The sequence below is a fragment of the Brachyistius frenatus genome, unplaced genomic scaffold (genome assembly GCF_029030835.1).
Source record: "Brachyistius frenatus isolate BFR_SWC_R1_liver_20210118 unplaced genomic scaffold, ASM2903083v1 Contig_140, whole genome shotgun sequence".
Taxonomy (NCBI): Eukaryota; Metazoa; Chordata; class Actinopteri; family Embiotocidae; genus Brachyistius; species Brachyistius frenatus.
Window position 1 is genome coordinate 387,346 of NW_027210739.1, and position 12,943 is coordinate 400,288.

General features: G+C 41.1%; 1 protein-coding gene across 2 annotated transcripts in view; it reads right to left on the bottom strand.

The window, feature by feature from the left end:
* Nucleotides 1-12,943, bottom strand: part of LOC138630747 (pappalysin-1-like) — an 86,484-nt gene that overhangs the window by 19,762 nt on the left and 53,779 nt on the right. Inside the window, exons 14-19 of one of the 2 annotated variants that reach the window (XM_069715261.1) lie at nucleotides 12,308-12,482; nucleotides 5,063-5,246; nucleotides 4,457-4,658; nucleotides 4,139-4,343; nucleotides 3,274-3,421; nucleotides 2,746-2,861 (exon numbers count right to left, since the gene is read on the bottom strand). In XM_069715261.1, coding sequence (XP_069571362.1) covers nucleotides 2,746-2,861; nucleotides 3,274-3,421; nucleotides 4,139-4,343; nucleotides 4,457-4,658; nucleotides 5,063-5,246; nucleotides 12,308-12,482 — 1,030 coding nt within the window. Of the gene's footprint in view, nucleotides 1-2,745; nucleotides 2,862-3,273; nucleotides 3,422-4,108; nucleotides 4,344-4,456; nucleotides 4,659-5,062; nucleotides 5,247-12,307; nucleotides 12,483-12,943 lie in introns of both variants that reach the window. The other variant, XM_069715260.1, reaches the window with a different exon arrangement.

The window sequence follows — 12,943 nt, forward strand, 5'->3', positions numbered from 1 at the left end:
ACGCGCTGGGAATGAGAACGGGCCGATCTCATGGTGCGGAGGGTGTGTCAGGTGTTCGAGCGCTTGTATATATGAGTGTACTCGAGGCAGCCGGCAGAGAGGGGTTTTGTTTACAGCATAACTAACTCAGAGTTAGATAGTAACATCCACGATCAAAAGTGCCAACCACAGCAAAGGACCGGCTGACCTCGGCTGGTTCATTTCTAAAAACCTACTGTGTTCCAATATCTCACAAAGTTGACATGCTTTTCTTTTGTTGCTGCAAACTAAGGTATTTTTCATTTCAGTGCGGTCAGCAAATCAATGCAAAAAAGAAAGATCGGGGCTTGGAGGTGGAGAGAAACAACAACATTGCATCGGAGGACAGCTGAGAGCTGTGGGAGTAACACTTCTATTACTGTGATGTAGTACTGCAAAGCAGAATGCATGTGTGTGTGTGTGTGTGTGTGTGTGTGTGCACGTGTGTTCAGAGGGGAGGGCAACGATGGTAAGTATAGATGTGGTGGAAAATTAAGCACATTGTTTTATATTGAAGGTGAAACTTTTTGCAACTACCGTACTTTTATTCTCGCCTCCTTGTGCTCTGCTATGATGATGTCATCCAGAAACTCCTTCTCTTTTCCTCTCTCTCATTTTCTCTCACTCTCTCTCTTTTTTTTTCTTTTTTTTTTTTCCTTCCTCTTACAGCAAGGCCGTAAATCATGATAATCCATGATTGTGGCCTGGCCTCACCCCTCACTACGTACGGGATCCTCACCCACCGAAAGCCTCCCCGGGGCACTGATACCACATAAAAATAGATCCCTATCTCAGCGCCACCACAGACGAGGTCATGTCATATAGAAAATGACTAATTCCACAGCAAGCCCGACAGGGTAATTTTGCTGATAAAGGGGGGAGGAGGGTGCTGGGGGCACAGAATCGTCAGACGTGGAGAGACAGCGAAGAGGAGAGGAGGCGGTGGAGGTAAAGAAGCAGAGAATTCTAAGTGGGTCATACTAAGAACCAAAATACAACTAGTTTAAAGGCAATAAATCAACATCACTAATTAAGGTGGGCAACACTGACCTCCAGCTCAGCAAAGTAGAACTAGAAAATGCATTTGGGGACATGAATTCTTTCCTTTACAAAGATCTTTGAGGTGTAATTCAAAAGTTTGTTGATTGTAATTCCTACTTGCAACAATCACACTTTTACTTCAGCCGTATGTGTCTGTATTAACTCTTTTATTTGGGTATTTGGGACTTTTCCACTGCTGGAATTAAATGTGCAGCCATCTCAAGGTGGACTGTGTTTGTGTTCGGAGACAGTCCTCCTCCAAAAAAAACAACCTCATAGGTCGTTGGTGCAAGCAGCTCATTACGTTGTACAACACACAGCTACGTTTTAAAGTTCAGTGGCTTCTAGCTACTGTATAAATAACAATAATGTGGTGTTCTAGAGAAGTGACAAAGGTCATCATTTTGACCCACAATTTCAGAAAACACTGACAGGTAGCACCAAAAGAAATAACATTGTACTTGCTAAAGTTGTTACAGCCCACAGAACTTTGTCTCTAACCTGCCAACCCTGGCCCATGTCTAAAACACCTTCACACCACCAACCACCACCACTTTTCTGACTTTTCTTCAGCTAGCCACTGCCCCCAACGGCACAGCCACAGGTTTCAAATTACCACCGAGCACAAATCATATCATTTACACAAATCCATGAAAAACAGATCATTTCATGTTCACGTGGTCCAACCCACCCCTCTCTCCCAACAGCCACCACAAAAAGCTGCTGACTCAGTGTCACTCTCAAACAAAAACAAAAGGCGTTGTAGGAGATGATAAAAAAAAAAAAGGAAAAAAAAAAAAAGAAGTGAAAAATACAGTGAGAAATACAATGTGTTCCTTTACTCGGCCGTGGCTTTGCATTTCTCCCTCTCGAGTTACAAAACTTGATGATGTTCGGACAGATCTTTCTCCGACTCTACAGCTAAAAGGACACTAAGCTGACAAAAACACTGAAAACAAATTGCGCATCAGAGACATGATCAAGTTAAAGGGAGGAGGCTAACATTAGAAGATAATCTAGTACTCTCCATGTACTACACACTTTAACATTCACATCATAAACCTTTACACACCTGCTGACCACAGCAACAAGCTTCATAAAAATCTCAAATGATACCACGGCTGTGTGAGTGGCACCGCACTTGGACGAGGTGTACAGTTCTTTGTTAAATGACCTTCCCCATCAAAACCTCCAACCTCAGGTTTTTCTATCTGAATAAATAGAGCTTTATTATCAGGTCACTTAACCATGATCGTCAGAGGTTTATTTAAAACAATTACAGTTATTATTATCGGTGACTAACCAGTTCGTAAGGTTGGCCATTAAAGTAGTGACGTCTCCGTGCTTCACAAAAATTCTGCACAATTTAGTTGTTGCTTTGTTATGATTTCCTCTGTGTTTTTTTTTGAGTGGATATGTTGTGCTGAGGAGAAGGCAGCAGCACGTTCTCATACCTCCTTTCAAAAATAGAGTGAAGTGTTTAAAAGGTTGCCATGCTTCAAGGACAAATATTTGTATGGCATTGGGCACCAAAGACAGGCACAAGCTGGCATTTTGCATTGTGGGTAATAGAGCAAGGATGTAGGCACTATACGTGAAATTCCCTACAGGAGAGTTGTGGATCACAGAACTTTGTGAAGTGCGTCTGTCAGAGCTGTTAGGCGGACACAACAGAACCAAACTTACCTTGACTTTATGCGGGTTCCTCCAGTGCTCTTTAAGTACACTTTCTACTGTCATGTTGCTAGGGAGGATCACCACATCGTTGTTTCCCTCTCTGCACGTCAGCTCACACTCTTCACCTGTGTGTGTGTGTGTGTGTGTGTGTGTGTGTGTGTGTGTGTGTGTGTGTGTGTGTGTGTGTGTGTGTGTGTGTGTGTGTGTGTGTGTGTGTGTGTGTGTGTGTTTGAGAGAGACAGAGAGACCAAAAAATTAAACCCATAAAAGTATGTACAGGTTTTTTGATATATTGTTTCCTTATCATTTTCAAATAATAGTGTGAGATTCAAAATCATAGGTTCCACATTTGTGGTTTTTATTGAGCGTCATTACGAGCAAACTGTAAACAGTGCAAACTGAAAAGCAATGAGTAGTATGAACAGTTTACAAGAGCACACTTATAAAAACATGTGAGTAACACAAACAATGAAAGATGATGTCAGCAGGAAGAAAAACTAATTGTTATTATATAACAGTAGAATTGGGCATACAGACCTATGCCGTGTCCTCGCTTGCATGAGTACTGAAGGCTGTAATGAAGGTTCTGAGGTAACGAACACTGGCCCTTGCTGTGTGGGCAGAGGCGGAACGACCCTGTCCAGTTTCCGTCCTTCCTACAGCGGATCGCATTGGACCCCGCACCCTGAAAATAACACATATATTGACAGACAAACAATTATATACACACACAGTGGTACACAAACCCCGACCGGGCCAAGGACACTGAGATGGCATCCCATTGCAAACGGGGAAATACAATCCAATTTTTATCAGGCATCCAACCCACAACGCCTGAGAGGTGTATACATTTCAAAAGTCTGTGGCAGCAGGGCTATTCTGGAAATCAATAGCAATCTAATTAGCATGGCGTCAAATTGAGTAGGGCTGAGGGAGGCAGGGAGAAAAACAGGCATAGTGAGGGCAGTGAAAAAAGTATCTCATAAAACACAGCAAAGATACGGAGCATTAGAGGAAATCTAATTTTCCCCTCATAAATTCATTAATTTAGTATCTTATCATCTGCTATTAGAAGTATATTCAGTGATATTTCATGTGATTATGTTTATAATAAAGTGTCTTTAGTGATTTTCTGACGAGCAGTATTTCAATATTACTCGTGAGCTTCGTAATACACATTGGTTTTAATGGTTTACATTTCATTTTGATTATATTATTGCCTACGAAAACATGTCGAGCCCAAAAAGTGAATACTAAGGATGCAAAGAACAGAGAGAAAATGAGAGAATGTCTACTTTTAACTCACATGACAAAAAGAAGACAAAAACATCGGTAAAGTAAGAATAGAAAGACAGGAAAGAGATGGACGGACCTGCTTGCATGGAGCGTGCAGCAGCCTCACCGTATGGGCAGAGCCTCCTGCGGCGGCGATAGCAGCATTACCGGCAGGATCAGAGCAGTTGAGCCTGCAGACGCTGTCAAAGCGGAAGCCATCAGTACAGTGATAGGAGCCGTGGAAGATGGGAGGTGGAGGATCACAAGTCACTGGCTCGCATGCCCCCTCCAGCCAGCTGCCATCCTCCGTGCACTGGCGCTTAAATGCACGTCTGGAGAGAAAGGAGATGATTCATTGAATAGATTTCAGGCCTTACTTTCAGTTGGAAACATTTTCGGACAAAGAACCAAATAAGTCAGCAACGTTTTCCATTTCTGTCTTCACCTCTTGGGTTTGTTAGTGACATGGTAGCCCGGCTTGCACTTGTACTTGCAGAGCGTGCCAACTTTTAGGCCGGTCTCATTGCAACGCTTTGTCTGCAGCACGGCATTGGGTACAGGAGGAGGGGCCGGGCAGCGAAGCTCACAAAGAGCCTCTGGGAAAGACCACAGACCGTCTTCTAGGCAGGTGAGAGTGTTGTTTGTTCCTGGGGATGAAAAAGAAGTAGAAGATACACAAAAATTAGAATTATATTCAATGTTGGTCAGTGATCTAACAAAGGAGATGAAAAAAGTACAATAACAGTTACAGGTTGAAATTTACAAACTGACATACAGTTTGCATGATATCTCTATTTAAAAGACATTTTATTCCTGAAGAATATATATCTAATTAGGATCCTAATGTGTATTAGCTGATAATAACAACAAAGACTTAATTTGTTAGACATTCAGGGTTAAATATGTAGATATGCCAATGACGAGAGTAACACAAATCTAACGGGGGCAATATATTCTTTTAATAGCAAACCTGACAAAGACCTCTACAGGGCATCTTAAAATATGCATCAGTGCGTGCATGCATGTGCAAATGCTCCTCTATGCAGCTCACCTATGAGCTGGGCAGGTTCTCGACACTGAAAGGTGCTCTTCTTGCCGTAGGTGGTTCCCTCTGGGAAACTGAAATGGGCAGGATGAACATGGTACTTGTCTGGCAGTCCACAGTCCACAGGCTCACAGGACACCTGCTTGTTCCACTTCCCATTTGCACAGGTGATAGTCACGGAAGAGTCAGACTGAAAAATAAGACAAGACAATGCTGTACAGTGAGCATCAGATGAAGACAGATAGATGGATTACAGACCTATTTGAGGTATATGCATGGGTACGCATTGACACAAGTTTTAATTTGCACGTTGATGTGACAGATTGATGTCCCGTACACATCCTATAAATGTTTACCTCACAAAAAAAATGACTACAGCAATTCAGCACTCACTCCAACAAGTTTCTAATCAGCGTGTAACCTAACAAAGCTCGATGGGGCTTAGCTTACTGTATGTCAGTAAGCCTCACAGGCTACTCAGCAGCTCAAGTAACTGCTGATAGCATTTGTAAGGTCAAATCATGCCACTCAGACAACTGATATCCAACAACTGCACAATCAGCCCTAACCCAAAACAGATGGACTTCAGTGGAAGTGTGACTGCTTCTGAGAAACACACGCACAGAGAGAGAAAGGGAATCTTCCACAACTGGAATGCCAGACTCTGGATTTATCCTACATCCATGATTTATTTGCCTGCTGAGTTTCTGCATAGTCATGATATTAAGAAAGTGGGTATATTCACAGAAGGCCAGATATTCTTGGAAAATTACCCAAATACATGTTGCTATAAGGTAACAAAGAAAATATTTATGAAAAAAAGGTTTACTAATTTGATCAAATCCATGCTGCATGGCTATTTGACTGACGGATGCTGACTGCAGTTGCCTGTGATCGGAAAAAAAAAAAAGACTTTTCCAATGCTTCTTCCTGTGCAAGCTTCTCAAAGTCAAGACAGCTTCCCAACATTTGCAGGCCCACAGAGTGCATCCTTTGTGACCGGGCCCTTACATGTTGTTGGAATGTGGTAGGAAACTGGAGAACCGAGAGGAAATCCACACATGGGGAGAACATGCAAAATCAACAAGAAAGTGTCCCCGGCCAGGACTCAAACCCAGCAGTGGTAACACCACTCGACTATGACAAGTTCAAATCTCCAGCACGATACGCTGTACTGTAAGTTTGAGGAAGTTCCCCTCCAATGCCACATGTTTTGCATTAATTGTGTGTTTTTGTGCGAAAACACTCTGTACCCTGTGTATAGTGATGTTGCAACCATTCCTGATCAAGAGATGTAAAAACATTGTCCAGAGAATATAGCATTAAGGACATAATATGTTCTAGTTAGTGAGCTCCTGGAAACAGGCACAGCAATCACAATATTTCCAAGTCACTACATGCCATTCACTTGTTCCTGACTTTTTTCCACCAGATCATTTCTTCATTTTAGGTCTATTTCCTATTTGAAATAGCTTTGATTCCTGTAAATTATTTGGCTTGTAATATGATATTTGCACAGATGAGACCAAAATGGGGAACCACTGTATCATCCAAACCTCAACTGTTTTCATCCTCTTCCATTAAATAGCTCCCTGTAACGCAACAGGAATGCTTAAATTGATAGCTGTGCCAAGAAATCTCACAACAAAGCTGTTTGAGCTCAATCATTTTGACTTTTCCTTTTCAATACAAAAAAAGAGGGAACCTGTGTTTTTACCATCAATTACATTATGCGCCTGTTTTGGTTCACTTTAATTACACACATCTTTCAAAGAGAGGCCCAACTTTAAGGTCATGCAAGCTGGACTCACTTAATATTACGTATCTATTGCTTCATAACTTTCTCTCTCTTTCCGTGTATATCTATCTTTCATCTTGATCGTATTATATGATACTGCACAACAGTATCAGGTTCCCTCAAAATAAATAAGCTCCTTTCAAATTGTGGATATCCAACGCAGTAACATATGCACTGCATGTGAGTGCTTTCTGAAAAATAACTGGGTGAAGCGTTGAATGAGTCAGTCATGATGGGAGGTTGTGAACAAAGTCAGCATGGAAGAAATGTGGAGGCATCTATTTGATCTAAATATGCTGACTTTAAATAGATGTGCAAATCTTTAGTACCGTTGTGACATTGTACATGTGCGTGTTAAGTTACCAGTTCAAAACGTCTTGTGTAAATCTGTGGTCGAATGAATAAACATACAACTCAGTGAGACACACAAACAAACACATTTACATCTGCCACGAGCTGTTTTCATATTTAATCCAGTATGTATCCCAGAGTTTGTACAGTTAGTTCTTCAGTAAGTATTCAGACCTCCTCATTTTTCTTTGTTTTATGGATTTAATTTCAAATTTATATAATGGCATTTTTCTGGAGAAAAAAAAATGCAAAAAGTCATAGATTAAGAAAAGGGTATGGCTAGCTGGTGTGGGGGTTTACATAGAAAATAATCGGAGCAAGTACTTAGGCGCACTGTGCGTCACTTGTGTATTTTGGCCTTGAGATGGAACAAGTTCAGAACCTCCAGGACTTTTCCTTGAGTTGACTGTTCAGGCAAATTGAGTAACCGAGTGAGAAAGGCCTTGGTCAGGGAGGTGACAAAGAAAACCTACAGCCACTCTGACAGAGCTTTGATGAAATAGGAGAACCTGGTAGACGTACAACCATCTCAGGAATGCTTTGTCCGGCATTTATGGAGACTGAAGCCACTTTCACATAAAAAGCAAGTTGACCAAATGGAGTTTAAAGGTCTGAGAGACCACGAGGAAAAAGATCCTCTGGTCTGATGAAACAAAACTTTAACTTTGCACGCAGAGCTCCAAGCACTATGTCTGGTAAACACAAAGCACTGCTCATTATCAAGCTAATGCCTTCCCTATAGTAAAGCATGGTGGTGGTAGCATCATTCTATGATGGTGCTTCCCAGTAGCAGGGACAGGGAGACCGGTCAGAGTTGAGGGAATGATAAATGCAGCCAAATACAGAGAGGTCCTTGAGTCGACATGAACTGTTACTGGGACGATGGTTAACCTCCATGCAGGAAAATGACCTAAACCATTCAACCATAACAATGCTGGAATGGCTTCGGGACAATTTTAATGGGGGAAATGCAGATTTCTGCTTAATTTTAAATTATATCTACAACACAGGTGTGCAAAAATTAACGAGTACTTTCTGAGGTGACTATATACAGCATGAACTGTAGAGTTTTCTGCATGTGTGTACGACTATGTGTGTAAATGTGTGGGAATTTTCCTTCCTTTAAAAAATTTACAGCTGCCTGTTTCTCTTCCAGTAGCAATTTTAACAACCTTTGGCTACTCTGCCTAATTCAAGCCAGACAGACTAACAGACAAATGAACCAACAGACTGACAGCCTCTTCCCTCAACTTCGGGGTTTGCCTAAGCTTGGATAGCACATAAACATAAGCACATAAAAAAATATAGTAGTAGCACACAGCTGCACATTGAAAGAAAGACTTATACAGTAATGCCAAGCAGTAGAATTAAGTGTAATTTATTATTGTCTAGTCCTCATGGAAAAGCCCTTATGAAACAGTTTTTTGAGGAAAATGATTTACTTAGAAGCAGTAGTTTTATTTGCCTGGAATATACACACGGGCAGAAAACAAAGAAGTGCTCCACAAATGATTCTGGACAAGACTTTGCTCAGAACAGTAGCATGTTACTGAGAATCTAACATTACTCAGGAACAGACATGCTTCCAAGTACATTCAATTCTGGGAGGGTTATTTTGGTTGAGAACAAAAAATAACCACGTCAGCTTGTGCAGGGTGGATTTCAAACCACTCTTCGTGGAAAGAAACCCCACGTGAGAGTTTTTGTTTTGAGTGAAGGAAGTGTCGTTTGTATTAAACAAAATGTACAGTCGAAACAGGAAGTGAGCCTTTTCCCGTTTATCGATACGCATCAATGCAGAGCAACGTACTAAACGTTGTATTCACATGTTTGTCTAATCAGGAAATGTCCCGCCTGGTACATACAACCAACCTGTCATACGTGTCAAATCCTTGACTCAGCATCAGCAACTTGAGGAGCAACACGGTGTCGAAGCGCTCTCTGTGCTTTATAATTCATGAGCAACAATCAAGTATAGTTATAAAAAAATAATAATCCTTAAGCATCCTTAATACATCCTTAAGCATAATTTATTAGGAGTTTAATGGTGTAAAATTTAGATTAATATTGGAAAATTATGTCAGTATGGATTTAAATAGCTAGTTTATTTTGTGTATAACAGCTTAACAGAGATTCCAAGATATATGAACATTTTGTCATCACTTAGATGAGGCCTGAAGAAGGCCACGTACAATATGGTGGTTTGGTGGTATTGATCTAATTTTAATACAACTTTTACTACTTTTTCATAGGGGAACGATGGTCAAGCCCATTAAAGGAAAAGTCTATGTGAAATAGATGTGACTTCTTCAGTTCCAGCACTCAGTGTTCCCTAACCACTTCAAAGAGATGGGAAAAACAGACAGCAATAAAACACACATATACAAATCAAGCAAGTGAGGGAAACAGATTTGTTCTGAAGATAGCAGTATCTAAGAAGGTGGTGTTCCCAGAACCACTTTGACATCAGTGAAACAAGAATGTAATTGGCTAATGAAAGGAGACAGGACTGTGCTTCACGCTGCACTTTTCAACCTCAGTGTAGAGGTGTATGTGTCGTTGTAAGAACAAGTGTGGCTCAAAAAAGAAGCAAAGAAATAAATGAAGAGGGGCACGAGGAGAAGCTGAAGTTGTACTGTTTTCTTTTTTTTTATTCCATTGTTTTAATGTTATGTTTGTTCTAAAATTTTAAAATTCACTTTTTTACTCTTTCTGAAGCGAGATTAGAGCAGATGAACACAGCAAACCTTTTGGCTCGTAAAGAAAATTTGTTGGGACATAGGTCTCTGTGGACACTGTCAACCCTGAAATCCTAATTCACACGCTCCGTGATGGCATCTGATCAGCAGGCTTCATTTTAAAGTGGTTGTTGCTACCTCAAAGACAAGAGTTTTGTATTATCCACTGACAAGTGTAAAAAAAAAAAACAGGGCTTCCAACTTTTCTCTGGAGTCCTACAAGGGTCAAGCCTTGGCCCACAACTTTTTACTCTACATATGATCCCGCTCAGCATAATCATTAAGATTCATGACATATCCTATCATTCATATGAAGCTGACAACATTCAAAACAAGTCAAACACAATTATCCAAATATCCAATAGGAAGACTTCAACTAAAAACAGATTTCAGCTGCAAGAGTTCTTATTGCATACCAGTATAAGATGCGCTCAATAAATAAAGCTGCCTTGTCTTGCTACATAACAAAGGTCACAGAACACATATTTGCAATCAAAAGAGGCTGCGTCTAAAAACATTTGATATCTGGCTTTCAGCTAAAAAATTAAAGTCCAGATTTTACAAGATATATATCCCAAAAACATTTTTCACGTTTAAATCAACTGCAAGATGCTAAGTTGATACCAACAAACTGCATCACATGCCTTTTAGTTGAGTAAATGGATATAAAATATGATGTATAAATAACATGCCCTCTAAATACCTCTGAACTGTCAGTTATCATTTTGTGGCAAACATTTGGATTCCAAAAAAAATGGTAACTGGCATAGCTCTGCTTCATTTTCTGGTCTCCCCTGTCCCCCTTCACCCCACTTTCTCTGTATCTCCCCCCCCCCCCTCTGAAAAGCATAATTTATCGCTAAACAAATTGACATTGATGAATAGCCACACAGTGCACTGTCAATCAAAATCTAATGCAATTAGAAATCTGTTTAGACTCAATGGAGAACTATTCTGAGTGTTTGTTCATATAATATGTAAGACTATTGATGTAAATATGCTCACGTGCACACACACGTACGATATCCTGATTTTGTGAATCTAGCAACAGCCACGTGGAAAATGGGAGGGAGTAATATCAACAATATTACATGTTGTTAAGGTCAAAATCCAGACCGAACATCAAAAAGTCATTATTTCTATTCCTCCTCTACACCTTTTTTTTCTCCTGCTCCTTCCTGCCTGTTCTTCATTTTTACTCGCACACATACTCACATACAAACACACCCACACTTACAGTACAGGCATGTTTTTTGTTTTTTGTTTTTCCAGACTAACAACATTTTGCTTGTTTTCTGAACATCCCATCTCTCTGAGGGAGCATTAATAGATTTGTCTTGCAGACAGCTTTACAAAGCCGTGGAGAAGGATAAAGCATTTATATGTCCTTTACAGCAGCTTGTCCCCAATCCAAAAGGTTTACAATGTGGTGTCAACTACACTGTTTGTTTGTTTACTTGCAAACTGCAAACATGCATCTGCATGTAAACTGCATCTGTTCTGTCTATGCAGGAGGTTGTCGTGTATTTCTCATACCTCAATGTATGTGTGTTGGTATCTACACATACGCATTTAATGTGTGCGGCTTTGCGACAGCGGTAGAAAATCGCTGCCCTTTAACAGACACTTCAATGTGTGCGAAATGAGCAGCGATGGAGGGAGGGAGAGGGAGCAGACACTATGCTATGATGTCATCGTCCCAGTGGAGTAGCAATACAAAGTGACTGTTTGAGGTGATGGTGCAGCATGCTCAGCAAGAGACTAAACACTTTTATGTCTGTGCTGGTACAAAATAAGTGTGTGCATGTGTGTGTGTGTGTGTGCGGCGTGTTTGTTTAAGTGTGGCAGGCTAGCAAGAGGAGGAGACTGGGGCTCCACTTCTCAGTGCAGCACTCATCTACCTGGATGTTTATGATGTCATTGTCCCTGGAGGCTTGCCGTGCCAAGCCTAGTTTTTGCAGGTGACAACATAAATGCAGAGATAGAGAGGAGAGCAGAAAAAAAAAAAAAAAAAAAAAAAGGCACGTTTGCACTTCTGTTTTGTGAGTTTGCATCAATGCATGTTCATGTGTGCATACACAAATTCATGTTTGCATGCACATTCCATATGCTGTCGAAAATGCTTTTGCACTTAAGTGTTTTGCACATTTATGTTAATACATCCTTGTGCCCTTTTGTGCACTGAGCTCTTTATTCGCACGTGTGCTTAAACATGTGTAGCAGCATGTGTGTGTGTGTGTGTGTGTGTGTGTGTGTGTGTGTGTGTGTGTGTGTGTGTGTGTGTGTGTGTGTGTGTGTGTGTGTGTGTGTGTGTGTGTGTGTGTGTGTGTGTGTGTGTGTGTGTGTGTGTGTGTGTGTGTTCACCTGGCTCTTGATGATGTCATCATCCTGGTGGATTTGCAGGACGTATCCAGAGTTGCAGTAGATGGTGCAGCGGTCTCCGTTATAGAAGTGGCGGCCAGGGCTACTGCACTTTAGCTCTGCATTGCGGATTAAGGGTTCCTGGCAGTCAATGGCTTCACACGAGTAATGTACACAACTACGAGGGATTGTGTGTGTGTGTGTGTGTGTGTGTGTGTGTGTGTGTGTGTGTGTGTGTGTGTGTGTGTGTGTGTGTGTGTGTGTGTGTGTGTGTGTGTGTGTGTGTGTGTGTGTGTGTGTGTGTGTGTGTAGGCGGGTGGTGGGGGGGTGGTAAAAGAAAGTGAGAGAGGAAGAGAGAACAGAGAGAAAACAGCTAAAAACCACAATTTAAGTTACAACCAACATAAATTTTGTGAGTAAAATTGCAGACTCTCAAACACAGAAGCCGTCACACATGTGCTCACAAACAGACAAGCTACGCATTGAGTCAACCACATCCATCCATCAATGACTGCTTAACATATCAAATCAATAAACCACATGGAGAACGTATTGCCATGTTTGCTATGTGCATGAAAGGGGTGTCTGTGTGCGCATAGTTTGTGAATTAAGAGCAACAGGATAGATTATGTGCAGGCT